The 15,805-nt window shown below is 60.5% G+C and overlaps 1 protein-coding gene across 1 annotated transcript in view; it reads left to right on the top strand.

Annotated features, from left to right (window-relative positions):
* LOC148593436 (glutamate receptor ionotropic, kainate 5-like) overlaps positions 1-13,898 on the top strand; it is a gene marked incomplete at its 3' end in the record, with an annotated part of 28,892 nt that extends 14,994 nt beyond the window's left edge. Inside the window, 13 exon segments of the mRNA XM_088530929.1 lie at positions 481-642; positions 3,079-3,235; positions 5,337-5,437; positions 5,512-5,619; positions 6,826-7,020; positions 8,675-8,788; positions 8,891-9,000; positions 10,060-10,233; positions 10,315-10,480; positions 11,578-11,803; positions 13,527-13,577; positions 13,580-13,654; positions 13,777-13,898. Coding sequence (XP_088387055.1) covers positions 481-642; positions 3,079-3,235; positions 5,337-5,437; positions 5,512-5,619; positions 6,826-7,020; positions 8,675-8,788; positions 8,891-9,000; positions 10,060-10,233; positions 10,315-10,480; positions 11,578-11,803; positions 13,527-13,577; positions 13,580-13,654; positions 13,777-13,898 — 1,761 coding nt within the window.
* Positions 13,899-15,805: the final 1,907 nt, after the last annotated feature.

Here is a 15,805-nt window from a genome sequence, read left to right as displayed (position 1 = left end):
CTTGTCCCCACGCTCTGTCCCATGTCCCCATCTCCATCCCTTGACCCATGGCCCTGTCCCCATGGCCCCATCCCTTGACCCATGTCCTTGTCCCCATCCCCATCCCTTGACCCATGGCCCTGTCCCCATCTCTTGACCATGTCCCCATCCCTTGACCCATGTCCCCATCCCCATGCCCTGACCCCATGTCCTTGTCCCCTTGCCCCGCCCCATGTCCCCATCCTTTCATCCATGTCCCTGTCCCCATCTCTTGACCATGTCCCCATCCCTTGACCCATGTTCCCATCCCCATCCCTTGACCCATGGCCCTGTCCCCATCCCTTGACCATGTCCCCATCCCTTGACCCATGGCCCTGTCCCCATCTCTTGACCATGTCCCCATCCTTTCATCCATGTCCTTGTCCCCATCCCTTCACCCATGTCCTCGTCCCCTCGCCCCGTCCCATGTCCCCATCCGTTGACCGTGTCCCCGTCCCCCAGGACTTCCCCATGCTGCGGCTGGACGCCATGGCGGACGCCCCCTCCACCGTCCTTGGCTTCTCCATGTTCAACACCAGCCACCCCTTCTACCTGGAGTTCGTCCGCAGCCTCAACATGTCCTGGCGCGAGAACTGCGAGCTCAGCCCCTACCCCGGCCCCGCGGTGAGACCCCCCGGGGACCCCAAAACACGCGGGGGACCCCAAAATACCGAGGGGGGCCCCAAAATACACGGGACACCCCAAAATACCTGAGGGACCCCAAAGGAACAGGGAGGAACCAACAGTCAGGGAGCATCATGGGGTTGGGGGTCCACCTTGGCATGGTTGAACCTCCAAAGAGCCATGGAAGAGCCCTGGAAATCCTGGGAGTGATCCCAAAATATCCAGGGGACCCCAAAATACCTGGGGGACCCCAAAACACCTGAGGGACCCCAAAGGAACAGGGAAGAACCAGGCATCAGGGAGCATCATGGGGATGGAGGCCCACCTTGGCATGGTTGAACCTCCAAAGACCCATGGAAGAGCCCTGGAAATCCTGGGAGTGATCCCAAAATACCCGGGGGACCCCAAAATACCTGGGGGACCCCAAAACACCTGAGGGACCCCAAAGGAACAGGGAAGAACCAACAATCAGGGAGCATCATGGGGATGGGGCCCACCTTGGCATGGTTGAACCTCCAAAGAGCCATGGAAGAGTCCTGGAAATCCTAGGAGTGATCCCAAAATACCCGGGGGACCCCAAAATACCTGGGGGACCCCAAAACACCTGAGGGACCCCAAAGGAACAGGGAAGAACCAGGCATCAGGGAACATCATGGGGTTGGAGGCCCACCTTGGCATGGTTGAACCTCCAAAGAGCCATGGAAGAGTCCTGGAAACCATGGGAGTGACCCCAAAATACCAGGGGGACCCCAAAATACCAGGGGGACCCCAAAAGACCTGGAGGACCCCAGATATGGGGGTCACTCTGTAGCTGGGGGGAGGCAACGTGGCATGGTTGGACATGGGACATGGGGCACCTGGAGGACATGGGGGAGCCCAGGGGGTGGGTTATGGGGTGCAAAGAGTGCGGGGGGTCTCATGCTGTCCCCATTGCTGCCCCTGTCCCCATCCCATCTCCATCTTGTCCCCGTTTCCGTCCCCATCCCACTCCTGTCCCGGTGTCCATCCTCATCTTCACCTCCATCGCGCTCTCTGTCCTCACCTCTGTCCTCATGCCGTCCTCACCGCCGTCCTCATCCTCATCTCCGTCCTCGTCCTCACCTCCATCCTCATCCCCACCTCCATCCTCACCTCCATCCTCATCCTCACCTCCATTCCCATCCTCATCTCCGTCCTCATCCTCATCTCCATCCTTGTCCTCACCTCCATCCTCATCCCCACCTCCATCCTCACCTCCATCCTCATCCTCACCTCCATTCCCATCCTCATCTCCATTCTCTTCCTCACCATCCTCATCCTCACCTCCATTCTCGTCCTCACCTCCATCCTCGTCCTCACCTCCATCCTTGTCTCCATCCTCATCCTCATGTCCCTCCTCATCCTCACCTCCATCCCCATCTCCATCCCCAACATCCCCACCATCCTCATCCTCACCTCCATCCTCATCCTCACATCCATCCTCATCCTCATCTCCATTCTCGTCCTCACTTCCATCCCCACCTCCATCCCCACCATCCCCACCATCCTCATCCTCACCTCCATCCTCATCCTCACCATCCTCATCCTCACCTCCATCCTCGTCCTCACCTCCATCCTCACCTCCATCCTCATCCTCATGTCCCTCCTCATCCTCACCTCCATTCTCTTCCTCACTTCCATCCTCATCCTTATCTCCATCCTCATCCTCATCTCCATCCTCATCCTCACCTCCATTCTCGTCCTCATCTCCGTCCTCATCCTCATGTCCATCCCCACCCTCACCTCCATCCTCATGTCCGTCCTCATCCTCACGTCCATCCTCATCCTCACCTCCATCCTTGTCCTCACCTCCATCCTCATCCCCACTTCCATCCTCACCTCCATCCTCATCCTCATCCTCATCTCCATCCTCATCTCTGTCCTCATCTCCGTCCTCATCCTCATGTCCATCCCCACCCTCACCTCCATCCTCATGTCCGTCCTCATCCTCACCTCCATCCTCATCCTCACGTCCGTCCTTGTCCTCACCTCCATCCTCACCTGCCTCCCCATCCTCACCTCCATCCTCGTCCTCACCTCCATCCTTGTCCTCACCTCCATCCTCATCCCCACTTCCATCCTCACCTCCATCCTCATCCTCATCCTCATCTCCATCCTCATCTCCATCCTCATCTCCGTCCTCATCCTCATGTCCATCCCCACCCTCACCTCCATCCTCATGTCTGTCCTCATCCTCACCTCCATCCTCATCCTCACGTCCGTCCTTGTCCTCACCTCCATCCTCACCTGCATCCCCATCCTCACCTCCATCCTCATCCTCATCTCCGTCCTCATCCTCACCCTCACGTCCATCCTCACGTCCATCCTCATCCTTATCTTCATCCTCATCCTCACCTCCGTCCTCATCCCCACCTCCATCCCCACCGTCCTTCTCCGTCCCCGTCCCCGTCCCCGCAGCTCTCGGCCGCGCTCATGTTCGACGCGGTCCACGTGGTGGTGGGCGCCGTGCGGGAGCTCAACCGCAGCCAGGAGATCGGCGTCCGGCCCCTGGCCTGCAACTCGGCCAGCATCTGGCAACACGGCACCAGCCTCATGAACTACCTGCGCATGGTGGGTCCCCAACGGCTCCTGGAGCACCCAGGGGTGCCCAACGCCTCCCTGGAGCACCCAGGGGTCCCCAAAACCTCCTGGAAGGGTCTGAGAACCTCCTTGGAGGTCCTAGGGGTCCCAAAACCTCCTGGAAAGGTCTGAGAACCTCCTTGGAGCACCCAGGGGTCCCCAACACCTCCTGGAATGGTCTAAGAACCTCCTTGGAGCTCCCAGAACCTCCTGGAAGGAGCTGAGAACCTCCTTGGAGCCCCCAGAACCTCCTGGAAGGGTCTGAGAACCTCCCTGGAGCTCCCAGGGGTCCCCAACACCTCCTGGAAGGGGCTGAGAACCTCCTTGGAGGTCCTAGGGGTCCCAAAACCTCCTGGAAGGGGCTGAGAACCTCCTTGGAGCTCCCAGGGGTCCCCAGAACCTCCTGGAAGAGTCTGAGAACCTCCATGGAGGTCCCAGGGGTCTCCACAACCTCCAGGAAGGGTCTGAGAACCTCCCTGGAGCTCCCAGGAGCCCCCAAAACCTCCTACAAGGGCCCTCCAATCTCCCAGGGGTCCCCAGAACCTCCTGGAAGAGTCTGAGAACCTCCTTGGAGGTCCCAGGGGTTTCCACAACCTCCAGGAAGGGTCTGAGAACCTCCCTGGAGCTCCCAGGAGCCCCCAAAACCTCCTACAAGGGCCCTCCAATCTCCCAGGGGTCCCCAGAACCTCCTGGAAGAGTCTGAGAACCTCCTTGGAGGTCCCAGGGGTCTCCACAACCTCCAGGAAGGGTCTGAGAACCTTCTTGGAGCTCCCAGGAGTCCCCAAAACTTCCCTGGAGCACCCAGGGGTGCCCAACACCTCCTAGAAGGGTCTGAGAACCTCCTTGGAGCTCCTGGAACCTCCTCGAAGGGTCTGAGAACCTCCTTGGAGCTCCCAGGAGTCCCCAGAACGTCCTGGAAGGGTCTGAGAACCTCCTTGGAGCTCCCGGAACCTCCTCGAAGGGTCTGAGAACCTCCTTGGAGCTCCCAGGGGTCTCCAAAACCTCCTGGAAGGGTCGGAGAACCTCCCTGGAGCTCCCAGGAGCCCCCAAAACCTCCTACAAGGGCCCTCCAATCTCCCAGGGGTTCCCAACACCTCCTCGAAGGGTCTGAGAACCTCCTTGGAGCTCCCAGGAGTCCCCAAAACGTCCTGGAAGGGTCTGAGAACCAACCTGGAGCTCCCAGGGGTGCCCAACGCCTCCCTGGAGCACCCAGGGGTCTCCAACACCTCCTGGAAGGGTCTGAGAACCTCCTTGGAGCCCCCAGAACCTCCTGGAAGGGTCTGAGAACCTCTTTGGAGCTCCCGGAACCTCCTGGAAGGGTCTGAGAACCTCCTTGGAGCTCCCGGAACCTCCTTGAAGGGTCTGAGAACCTCTTTGGAGCTCCCAGGAGTCCCCAAAACCTCTCTGGAGCACACAGGGGTCCCCAAAACCTCCTGGAAGGGTCTGAGAACCTCCTTGGAGCTCCCAGGAGTCCCCAAAACGTCCTGGAAGGGTCCGAGAACCTCCTTGGAGCTCCCAGAGGTCTCCAAAGCCTCCTGGAAGGGTCCGAGAACCTCCTTGGAGCTCCCAGGAGTCCCCAGAGCCTCCTACAAGGGCCCTCCAATCTCCCAGGGGTCCCCAGACCTCCTCGAAGTTCTGAGAACCTCCCTGGAGCTCCCAGGGGTGCCCAACACCTCCTGGAAGAGTCTGAGAACCTCCTTGGAAGTCCCAGGGGTCTCCACAACCTCCAGGAAGGGTCTGAGAACCTCCTTGGAGCCCCCAGAACCTCCTCGAAGGGTCTGAGAACCTCCTTGGAGCTCCCAGGAGGGTCCCAAAACCTCCTGGAAGGTTCCTCCCATCTCCCTGGGGTCCCCAGACCTCCACTGAGGTCCTCCCATCTCCCTGGGGTCCCCAGAACCACCTGGAGACCTCCCAAAGCCCCCCTGGACCTCCCAAAGCCCCCCTGGACCTCCCAGGGGTCCCACAACCTCCCTAGGAGTCCCCAGCACGTCCCCCCTATCTCCATCCTTGACGTCCTCGTGTCCCTGTCCTCGCGCCACCCCCTGCGACGTGTCCCCACGCGTCCCCCCCCAACCGTCCCCCCTGTCCCCAGGTAGAGTACGACGGGCTGACGGGCCGCGTGGAGTTCAACAGCAAGGGCCAACGCACCAACTACACCCTGCACGTCCTGGAGAAGGGGCGGCACGGCCACCGCCAGGTGAGACAACCCCCATGGGACCCCGCGGCCACCCCCAAAAAGTGTCCCCCGCCATCGCGGCGTGTGTCCCCTAGGTGGGCGTGTGGTACTCCAACCGGACGTTGGCCATGAACACCACCACGTTGGCCATGAACGCGTCCGACAGCTTGGCCAACAAGACCCTCATCATCACCACCATCCTGGTGAGCTCGGGGGGTGCCGGGGGGGTCTCCATGGGGCTGGGCCCTCCTGGGGGGTCTCCATCCCCTCCTGGGGGTCTCCATGGCATGAAGGGGTCCCATCATGACCTGCTGTGGTCTCCAAGGGGGAGACCCTGGAGAAGGGTCCCCATTTGGGGTCACTTGGAGGGTCCTGGGTTCCCCTCCATGGAGTCTTCAGCCTTGGTGCTCTTGGGGGTCCCCTCCATGGGATGCTCCATCCTTGGTGCCCTTGGGGGTCCCCAGCTCCATCCATGGACCCCTTGGGTGTCCCGATGTCCCCTTTATGGAGTCTCCCTTCATGTAGTTCTTGGCGGTCCCGATGTCCCTTCCATGGAACCTCCACCCATGGTGCCTTTGGGTGTCCCCTCCATTGGAGCCTCCACTCATGGTTCCCTTGGATGCCCCAATGTCCCTTCCATGGAACCTCCACTCATTGTTCCCTTGGGTGTCCCAATGTCCCCTCCATTGGGGCCTCCATCCATGGTGCCCTTGGGTGTCCCAATGTCCCTTCCATGGAGTCTCCATCCATGGTTCCCTTGGGTGTCCCAATGTCCCCTCCATTGGGGCCTCCATCCATGGTGCCCTTGGGTGTCCCAATGTCCCTTCCATGGAGTCTCCATCCATGGTTCCCTTGGGTGTCCCAATGTCCCCTCCATTGGGGCCTCCACTCACGGTTCCCTTGGGTGTCCCGATGTCCCCTCTATTGGAGCCTCCACCCATGGTTCCCTTGGATGTCCCAATATCACTTCCATGGAGCTTCCACCCATGGTTCCCTTGTGTGTCCCAATGTCCCTTCCATGGAGCCTCCATCCATGGTGCCCTTGGGTGTCCCAATGTCCCTTCCATGGAGTCTCCACCCATGGTTCCCTTGGGTCTCCCAATGTCCCTTCCATGGGACCTCCACCCATGGTTCCCTTGGATGTCCCAATGTCCCCTCCATGGAGCCTCCATCCACGGCGTGTCCCAATGTCCCTTCCATGGAGCCTCCACCCATGGTGCCCTCGGATGTCCCAATGTCCCCTCCATGGGCCCTCCATCCACGGCGCCCTCGGGTGTCCCCTCCACGGAACCCCTGGAGGTCCCACCACCCGCTCTGTTCTACCCTACGGGTGAACCCACCACGCGGGACGGGGCTCTGGCATGGGATTGGCCACCACCCATGACCCCCCATCCCCATGGCCACCGCAGGAGAACCCCTACGTGATGCGGGTGGGGGGCGCGGGCGGCGCCGAGCGCTACGAGGGCTTCTGCGTGGACATGCTGCAGGAGCTGGCCGGGCTCCTCAAGTTCCGCTTCCACATCAAGCTGGTGGAGGACGGGCTCTACGGGGCGCCCGAGCCCAACGGCTCCTGGACCGGCATGGTGGGCGAGCTCATCAACCGGGTAGGCCTTGGGGGCGGGGCGTTATGGGGGCGGGTCTTGTGGGCTTCAAGGGGGTCCCGTGTTCTTGGGGGGTCACCATGATCTAGAAGGTCTTGGGGCTTGAGGACACTTGAGGAACTTGAAGGTCTTGGGGCTTGAGGACACTTGAGGATCTAGAAGGTCTTGGGGCTTGAGGGCACTTGAGGATCTTGAGGGACTTGAGGGCACCTGATGATCTAGAAGGTCTTGGGACTTGAGGACACTTGAGGATCTAGAAGGTCATGGGGCTTGAGGGCACCTGATGATCTAGAAGATCTTGGGGCTTGAGGACACTTGAGGATCCAGAAGGTCTTGGGGCTTGAGGACACCTGATGATCTAGAAGGTCTTGGGGCTTGAGGACACTTGAGGATCTAGAAGGTCTCATCAACCGGGTAGGCCTTGGGGGCGGGGCGTTATGGGTGCGGGTCTTATGGGCTTCAAGGGGGGTCCCATGGTCTTGGGGGTCACCATGATCTAGAAGGTCTTGGGGCTTGAGGACACCTGAGGATCTTGAAGGTCTTGGGGCTTGAGGACACTTGAGGATCTAGAAGGTCTTGGGGCTTGAGGGCACTTGAGGATCTTGAGGGACTTGAGGGCACCTGAGGATCTTGAAGGTCTTGGGACTTGAGGACACTTGAGGATCTTGGGGGGGCTTGAGGACACTTGAGGATCTAGAAGGTCTTGGGGCTTGAGGGCACCTGAGGATCTTGAAGGTCTTGGGGGTTGAGGGCACCTGATGATCTAGAAGGTCTCATCAACCGGGTAGGCCTTGGGGGCGGGGCGTTATGGGGGCGGGTCTTATGTGCTTCAAGGGGGTCCCGTGTTCTTGGGGGGTCACCATGATCTAGAAGGTCTTGGGGCTTGAGGGCACCTGAGGATCTTGAAGGTCTTGGGGCTTGAGGACACTTGAGGATCTAGAAGGTCTTGGGGCTTGAGGGCACTTAAGGATCTTGAAGGTCTTGGGGGGCACCTGATGATCTAGAAGGTCTTGGGACTTGAGGACACTTGAGGATCTAGAAGGTCATGGGGCTTGAGGGCACCTGATGATCTAGAAGATCTTGGGGCTTGAGGACACTTGAGGATCTTGAAGGTCTTGGGGCTTGAGGGCACTTAAGGATCTTGAAGGTCTTGGGGCTTGAGGGCACCTGATGATCTTGAAGGTCTCATCAACTGGGTAGGCTTTGGGGGCGGGGCGCTATGGGGGCGGGTCTTATGGGCTTCAAGGGGGCCCCATGTTCTCGGAGGTCTTGGGGGGCACCACGATCTAGAAGGTGTTGGGGCTTAAGGGCAGTTGAAGATCTTGAGGGGCTTGAGGACACTTGAGGATCTAGAAGGTCTTGGGGCTTGAGGACACTTGAGGATCTAGAAGGTCTTGGGGGCACCGTGGGGCTTGAGGACACTTGTGGGGGACCCCATGGGGCTCAGGACCACCCTATGGGGAGCTCCGTGGGGCTTGAGGCACCCATGGGTGGTGGGGGGCCTGGTTGTACCATAGGGGGACACTTGGGGACACCCTGTGGGTGATACCACCATCGTGGGGGTCCCGGTGGCCCCATAGGGTTTGGGTCACCCCATGGGGTGGTTTTGGCGTGGAGATGGGTCTGACACCCCCCTCATGGTGTCCCCCCCCCCCAGAAGGCCGACCTGGCCGTGGCCGCCTTCACCATCACGGCGGAGCGGGAGAAGGTCATCGACTTCTCCAAGCCCTTCATGACGTTGGGCATCAGCATCCTCTACCGCGTGCACATGGTAGGGGGGGCGCCGGGCCGGGCCGGGCCGAACCGGGCCGGGCCGGGCCAGGGTGGGGGGTCCCGGCGAGCCGCGGGGGGGTCTCACGCCGTGTCCCCGCAGGGCCGCAAGCCGGGGTATTTCTCCTTCCTAGACCCCTTCTCGCCCGCCGTGTGGCTCTTCATGCTCCTCGCCTACCTGGCCGTGAGCTGCGTCCTCTTCCTGGCCGCCCGGTGAGACCCGCATAGACCCCCCCAGCTCAACCCAACCCAACCCAGCTCAACCCAACCCAACCCAACCGAACTCAACTCAACCCAACCCAACTCAACTCAACCCAACTCAGTTCAAACGAACCCAACTCAACTCAACCCAACCCAACTCAATCCAACTCAACTCAACCCAACCCAACTCAACCCAACTCAACCCAACCCAACCCAACTCAACCCAACCCAACCCAACCCAACTCAACCCAACCCAACTCAACTCAACTCAACCCAACTCAACCCAACTCAACTCAAACCAACCCAACTCAATTCAACCCAACCCAACCAAACCCAACCCAACTCAACTCAACCCAACTCAACTCAACCCAACGCAGCCCAGCCCAACCCAACCCAACTCAAACCAACCCAACCCAATTCAACCCAACCCAACTCAACCCAACCCAGTTCAAACCAACCCAACTCAACCAAACCCAACCCAACTCAACTCAACCCAACGCAGCCCAACCCAACCCACCCCAACCCAACTCAACTCAACCCAACTAATGCAACCCAACTCAACCCAACCCAACTCACGTGGGACCCCCCCAACCCATGCGGGACCTCCAAACCCATGTGGGACCCCAAATCCATGTGGGACCCCTCAACCCATGTGGGACCGCCAAATCCATGTGGGACCTCCAAATCCATGTGGGACCCCCCAAACCCATGTGGGACCTCCAAATCCATGTGGGACCCACCCAACCCATGTGGGACCCCCCAACCCATGTGGGACCTCCAAACCCATGTGGGACCTCCAAGCCCATGTGGGACCCCCAAACCCATGTGGGACCTCCAAACCCATGTGGGACCTCCAAGCCCATGTGGGACCCCCCAACCCATGTGGGACCCCCCAACCCATGTGGGACCCCCAAATCCCATTCTCAGCTCCAAGGTGGCACCTCCAGCCCATGGAGCGATCCCTCTCCCACAGCTCCATGGGGAGATCTCCATGGGGACATCCCTCTCCCAGAGCCCCGGGGGTGGCAGAGGGACCCCCCAGGTCCCTGACGGAGCGTCCCCCGGTGCCAGGTTGAGCCCCTACGAGTGGTACAACCCGCACCCCTGCCTGCGGGAGCGCCACAACCTCCTGGAGAACCAGTACACGTTGGGCAACAGCCTCTGGTTCCCCGTCGGCGGCTTCATGCAACAGGGCTCCGAGATCATGCCCCGCGCCCTGTCCACCCGCTGCGTCAGCGGGGTCTGGTGAGACGGTGGGGTGGTGACAACGGGGCCGGGGACACGGCCTGGGGACATCCCGGCTCATCCCCTGGTGCTATCCTGCAGGTGGGCCTTCACGCTCATCATCATCTCCTCCTACACGGCCAACCTGGCGGCGTTCCTCACCGTGCAGCGGATGGAGGTGCCCATCGAGTCGGCCGATGACTTGGCCGACCAGACCAATATTGAGTACGGCACCATCCACGCCGGCTCCACCATGACCTTCTTCCAGGTGAGGTTCTAGGGCTGGTGGGAAGGGGCGTCCAACGCAACGCAACTCAACCCAATCCAACTCAACCCAACGCAGCCCAACCCAACCGAGCTCAACCCAACTCAATGCAGCTCAACCCAACCCAATTAACGCAACCCAACTCAACCCAACCCACTCAACCCTACCCAACTCAACCCACCTCAACTCAACCCAACTCAACCCAACCCAATTCAACCCAACTCAACCCAACTCAACCCAACCCAACTCAGCCCAACTCAACCCAACCCAGCTCAACCCAATTCAATCCAACTCAACCCAACCCAGCCCAACTCAATGCAACTCAACTCAACCCAACTCAACCCAACCCAACTCAAACCAACCCAACTCAACCCAACCCACCTCAACTCAACCCAACCCAACTCAACCCAATTCAATCCAACTCAACCCAACCCAGCCCAACTCAATGCAACTCAACCCAACCCAACTCAACCCAACCCAACTCAACCCAACCCAACTCAAACCAACCCAACTCAACCCAACCCAACTCAACCCAACCCAACTCAAACCAACCCAACTCAACCCAACCCACCTCAACTCAACCCAATGCAGCCCAGCCCAACCCAGCTCAACCCAACTCAACGCAACTCAATCCAACCCAAGAGAACAAACTCAACCCAACCCAACAGAACAAACCCAAATTGGCCCAACTCAACCCAGCCTGACCCAATAGAACAAACTCAACTCAACCCAACAGAACAAACCCAACTCAACCCAGCCTAACCCAATAGAACAAACTCAACCCGACCCAGCCTGGCTCAACCCAAGAGAACCAGCCAAACTCAACCCAACCCAGCCAAAACCGCTGGTTCAACCTAACCCAAACCGACCCCATGGCAGTCAACCCAACCCAATACAGAGTGGCCAGACAAGCCTAACTCGACCCAACCCAACCAAACAAGCAGAATCAACACAAACAACCCACCATGGGTCAACCCAACCCAAAACATCTGGGCAGACCTAACTCCATCCCAGATGATCTGGGTCAACCCAATGAGACGAAGCAACCCCAGTAGACAAAAGTCAACCCAACCCAAGTGATCCACACCGTGTCCCCCCAGAACTCGCGGTACCAGACCTACCAACGCATGTGGAACTACATGCAGTCGAAGCAGCCGAGCGTCTTCGTGAAGAGCACGGAGGAGGGCATCGCGCGGGTCCTCAACTCCAAGTACGCCTTCCTGCTGGAGTCCACCATGAACGAGTACCACCGGCGGCACAACTGCAACCTCACCCAGATCGGCGGCCTGCTGGACACCAAGGGCTACGGCATCGGGATGCCGCTGGGTAGGGGGACGGGGATGCGGTGGGGCCATCATGGGTTGACCATGGGTGTCCAGGGTTGGTCCAACATGGATTGACCATGGGTGTCCAGGGTTGGTCCGGTTGACCATGGGTGTCCAGGGTTGGTCCAACATGGGTTGACCATGGAAGGACCCAGGTGTCCAGGATTGCTCCATCATGGGTTGACCATGGGTGTCTAGGGTTGGTCCAACATGGGTTGACCATGGAAGGACCCAGGTGTCTGGGGTCGCTCCATCATGGGTTGACCATGGGTGTCCAGGGTTGGTCCAACATGGGTTGACCATGGAAGGACCCAGGTGTCCAGGATCGCTCCATCATGGGTTGACCATGGGTGTCTAGGGAATTCCAACGTGGGTTGACCGTGGATGTCTAGGGTTGGTCCAACATGGGTTGACCATGGAGGGGACCCAGGTGTCTGGGGTCGCTCCATCATGGGTTGACCATGGGTGTCTAGGGTTGGTCCAACATGGATTGACCATGGGTGTCCAGGGTTGGTCCATCATGGGTTGACCATGGAAGGACCCAGGTGTCTGGGGTCGCTCCATCATGGGTTGACCATGGGTGTCTAGGGAATACCAACATGGATTGACCATGGATGTCTAGGGTTGGTCCAACATGGGTTGACCATGGAAGGACCCAGGTGTCTGGGGTCGCTCCATCATGGGTTGACCATGGGTGTCCAGGGTTGGTCCAACATGGGTTGACCATGGGTGTCCAGGGTTGGTCCATCATGGGTTGACCATGGAAGGACCCAGGTGTCCGGGGTCGCTCCATCATGGGTTGACCATGGGTGTCTAGGGAATTCCAACATGGATTGACCATGGATGTCTAGGGTTGGTCCAACATGGCTTGACCATGGAGGGGACTCAGGTGTCCGGGGTCGCTCCATCATGGGTTGACCATGGGTGTCCAGGGTTGGTCCAACATGGATTGACCATGGAAGGACCCAGGTGTCCGGGGTCGCTCCATCATGGGTTGACCATGGGTGTCCAGGGTTGGTCCAACATGGCTTGACCATGGAGGGGACTCAGGTGTCCGGGGTCGCTCCATCATGGGTTGACCATGGGTGTCTAGGGTTGGTCCATCATGGGTTGACCATGGGTGTCTAGGGTTGGTCCAACATGGGTTGACCATGGAAGGACCCAGGTGTCCAGGATCGCTCCATCATGGGTTGACCATGGGTGTCTAGGGTTGGTCCAACATGAGTTGACCATGGAGGGGACCCAGGTGTCTGGGGTCGCTCCATCATGGGTTGACCATGGGTGTCTAGGGTTGGTCCAACATGGATTGACCATGGGTGTCCAGGGTTGGTCCGGTTGACCATGGGTGTCCAGGGTTGGTCCAACATGGGTTGACCATGAAAGGACCCAGGTGTCTGGGGTCGCTCCATCATGGGTTGACCATGGGTGTCCAGGGTTGGTCCGGTTGACCATGGGTGTCCAGGGTTGGTCCAACATGGGTTGACCATGAAAGGACCCAGGTGTCTGGGGTCGCTCCATCATGGGTTGACCATGGGTGTCCAGGGTTGGTCCAACATGGATTGACCATGGATGTCCAGGGTTGGTCCGGTTGACCATGGGTGTCCAGGGTTGGTCCAACATGGGTTGACCAAGGCCTACAGCATCGGGATAGGGGGACAGGGACGCGACGGGGCCACCACCAGGCACCACGTTGGGTCCTATCCTGGTGTCACCTCCCCGTCCAGGCTCGCCGTTCCGGGACGAGATCACCCTGGCCATCCTGCAGCTGCAGGAGAACAACGGCTGGAGATCCTCAAGCGCAAGTGGTGGGAAGGAGGGCATTGCCCCAAGGAGGAGGACCACCGAGCCAAAGGTGGATGCTCGGGATGCCAGGGCAGGGGATGAGTCGGGGTGAAGACCAAGGAGGGCTTGGTGGGACCTTTGGGGTGGTGGAAATGGGGGGTCCGCGCTGAGTGTCCACCCCACATTACTCAGGGTTGGGCATGGAGAACATTGGGGGCATCTTCGTGGTGCTGGTCTGTGGCCTCATCGTCGCCATCTTCGTGGCCGTCATGGAGTTCGTGTGGTCCACGCGGCGCTCTGCAGAGACCGAGGAGGTGAGGGGCCCAGGCGTCCAGGCCGGGGGGACAAGAGGGCCAGGGCTGCAGGGTTGGTCCAATATGGGTTGACCATGGAGGGGACCCAGGTGTCCGGGGTTGCTCCATCATGGGTTGACCATGGGTGTCTAGGGTTGCTCCAACATGGGTTGACCATGGAGGGGACCCAGGTGTCTGGGGTCACTCCATCATGGGTTGACCATGGGTGTCCAGGTTGGTCAATCCATGGGTTGTTCCATCCATGGGTTAGTCCATCCATGGGTTGGTCCATCCATGTGTTGGTCCATGCATGGGTTGGTCAATCCATGGGTGTCCAGGGTGGGTCAGTCCATTGGTTGATCAATCCATGGGTCGGTCACTCCATGGGTCAGTCCATCCATAGGTTGGTCCATCCATGAGTTGGTCAATCCGTTGGTTGATCAATCCATTGGTTGGTCCATCCATGGGCTGGTCCATCCATGGGTTAATCAATCCATGGGTCGCTCCATCCATGGATGTCCAGGGTGGGTCAATCCATGGGTCGGTCCATCCATGGGTCTCTCCATCCATGGTTGGTCCATCCATGGGTCTCTCCATCCATGGGTCCCTCCATCCATGGATCTCTCCATCCATGGGTCGCTCCATCCATGGGTTTCTCCATCCATGGATCTCTCCATTCATGGGTCTCTCCATCCATGGGTCTCTCCATCCCTGGGTCTCTCCATCCATGGTCGCTCCATCCATGTATTGGTCCATCCATGGGTCACTCAATGCATGGATGTTCAAGGTTGGTCCATCCATGGTCCCTCCATCCATGGGTCTCTCAATCCATGGTCCCTCCATCCATGGGTCTCTCATCCATGGGTCCCTCCATCCATGGGTCCCTCCATCCATGGGTCCCTCCATCCATGGGTCTCTCCATCCATGGGTCCCTCCATCCATGGTCCCTCCATCCATGGTCCCTCCATCCATGGGTCCCTCCATCCATGGGTCGCTCCATCCATGGGTCCCTCCATCCATGGGTCCCTCCATCCATGGGTCCCTCCATCCATGGTCGCTCCATCCATGGTCGCTCCATCCATGGGTCCCTCCATCCATGGGTCAATCCATGGGTTGATCCATCCATGGTCCCTCCATCCCGCAGCTCTCCCTGTGCTCCGAGATGCTCCGGGAGCTCCGGCACGCCGTGTCCTGCCGCAAACCGGCGCGATCCCGCCGGCGCCGCCGACCCGCTCCGCGCTCCGGAACCGGCACCGGGACCGGGACCAGAACCGGGATCGGGACCGGGATCGGAACCGGGATCGGAACCGGGATCGGGACCGGGATCGGGACCGGCCCCCCCCTCCGCGAGATGCGTTTCAGCAACGGGAAGCTCCACTCGGGGGGGGGGGGACGGGGGGGGCGCCCCCCCCCCCCCTGCACCCACGTGCGGGTCTGTCCCGAGTGTCGCCGCCTGCGGGGGGGGGGGGGAGGAGGAGGAGGGGGCGGGGCCCGCGTCGCCCCGCCCCCCCCCGCGCCGCCCCCCGAGGGGGGGGGCCGCGAACAGGAGTGACCCCCCCCCCCCCCCGAATCGCTCCCCCCCCCCCCCCGGGACCCGACCCCCCCCCTGCAGGAAATGGGGGGGGGGGCGATTGGGGGCGACCCCCCCCCCCCCTCCGGACCCCCCCCCCCCTCCTCCGGACGCCCCCCCCCCCCGGGACCCGACCCCCCCCCCCCCTGCAGGAAATGGGGGGGGGCGATTGGGGGCGACCCCCCCCCGGGGCGCCCCCCCCCCCTCCGGACGACCCCCCCCCCCAGGAGCCGCCCCCCCCTCCAGGAAATGGGGGGGGGGGGCGATTGGGGGCGCCCCCCCCCCCCCTCCAGACGCCCCCCCCCCCAGGAGCCGCCCCCCCCTCCAGGAAATGGGGGGGGGCGATTGGGGGCGACCC

This window comes from Tinamus guttatus, unplaced genomic scaffold (assembly GCF_059628265.1).
Source record: "Tinamus guttatus ecotype Peru unplaced genomic scaffold, ASM5962826v1 Tinamus_guttatus_pri_ptg000392l, whole genome shotgun sequence".
NCBI lineage: Eukaryota > Metazoa > Chordata > Aves > Tinamiformes > Tinamidae > Tinamus > Tinamus guttatus.
This window is presented reverse-complemented; position numbering and strand designations above follow the sequence as displayed.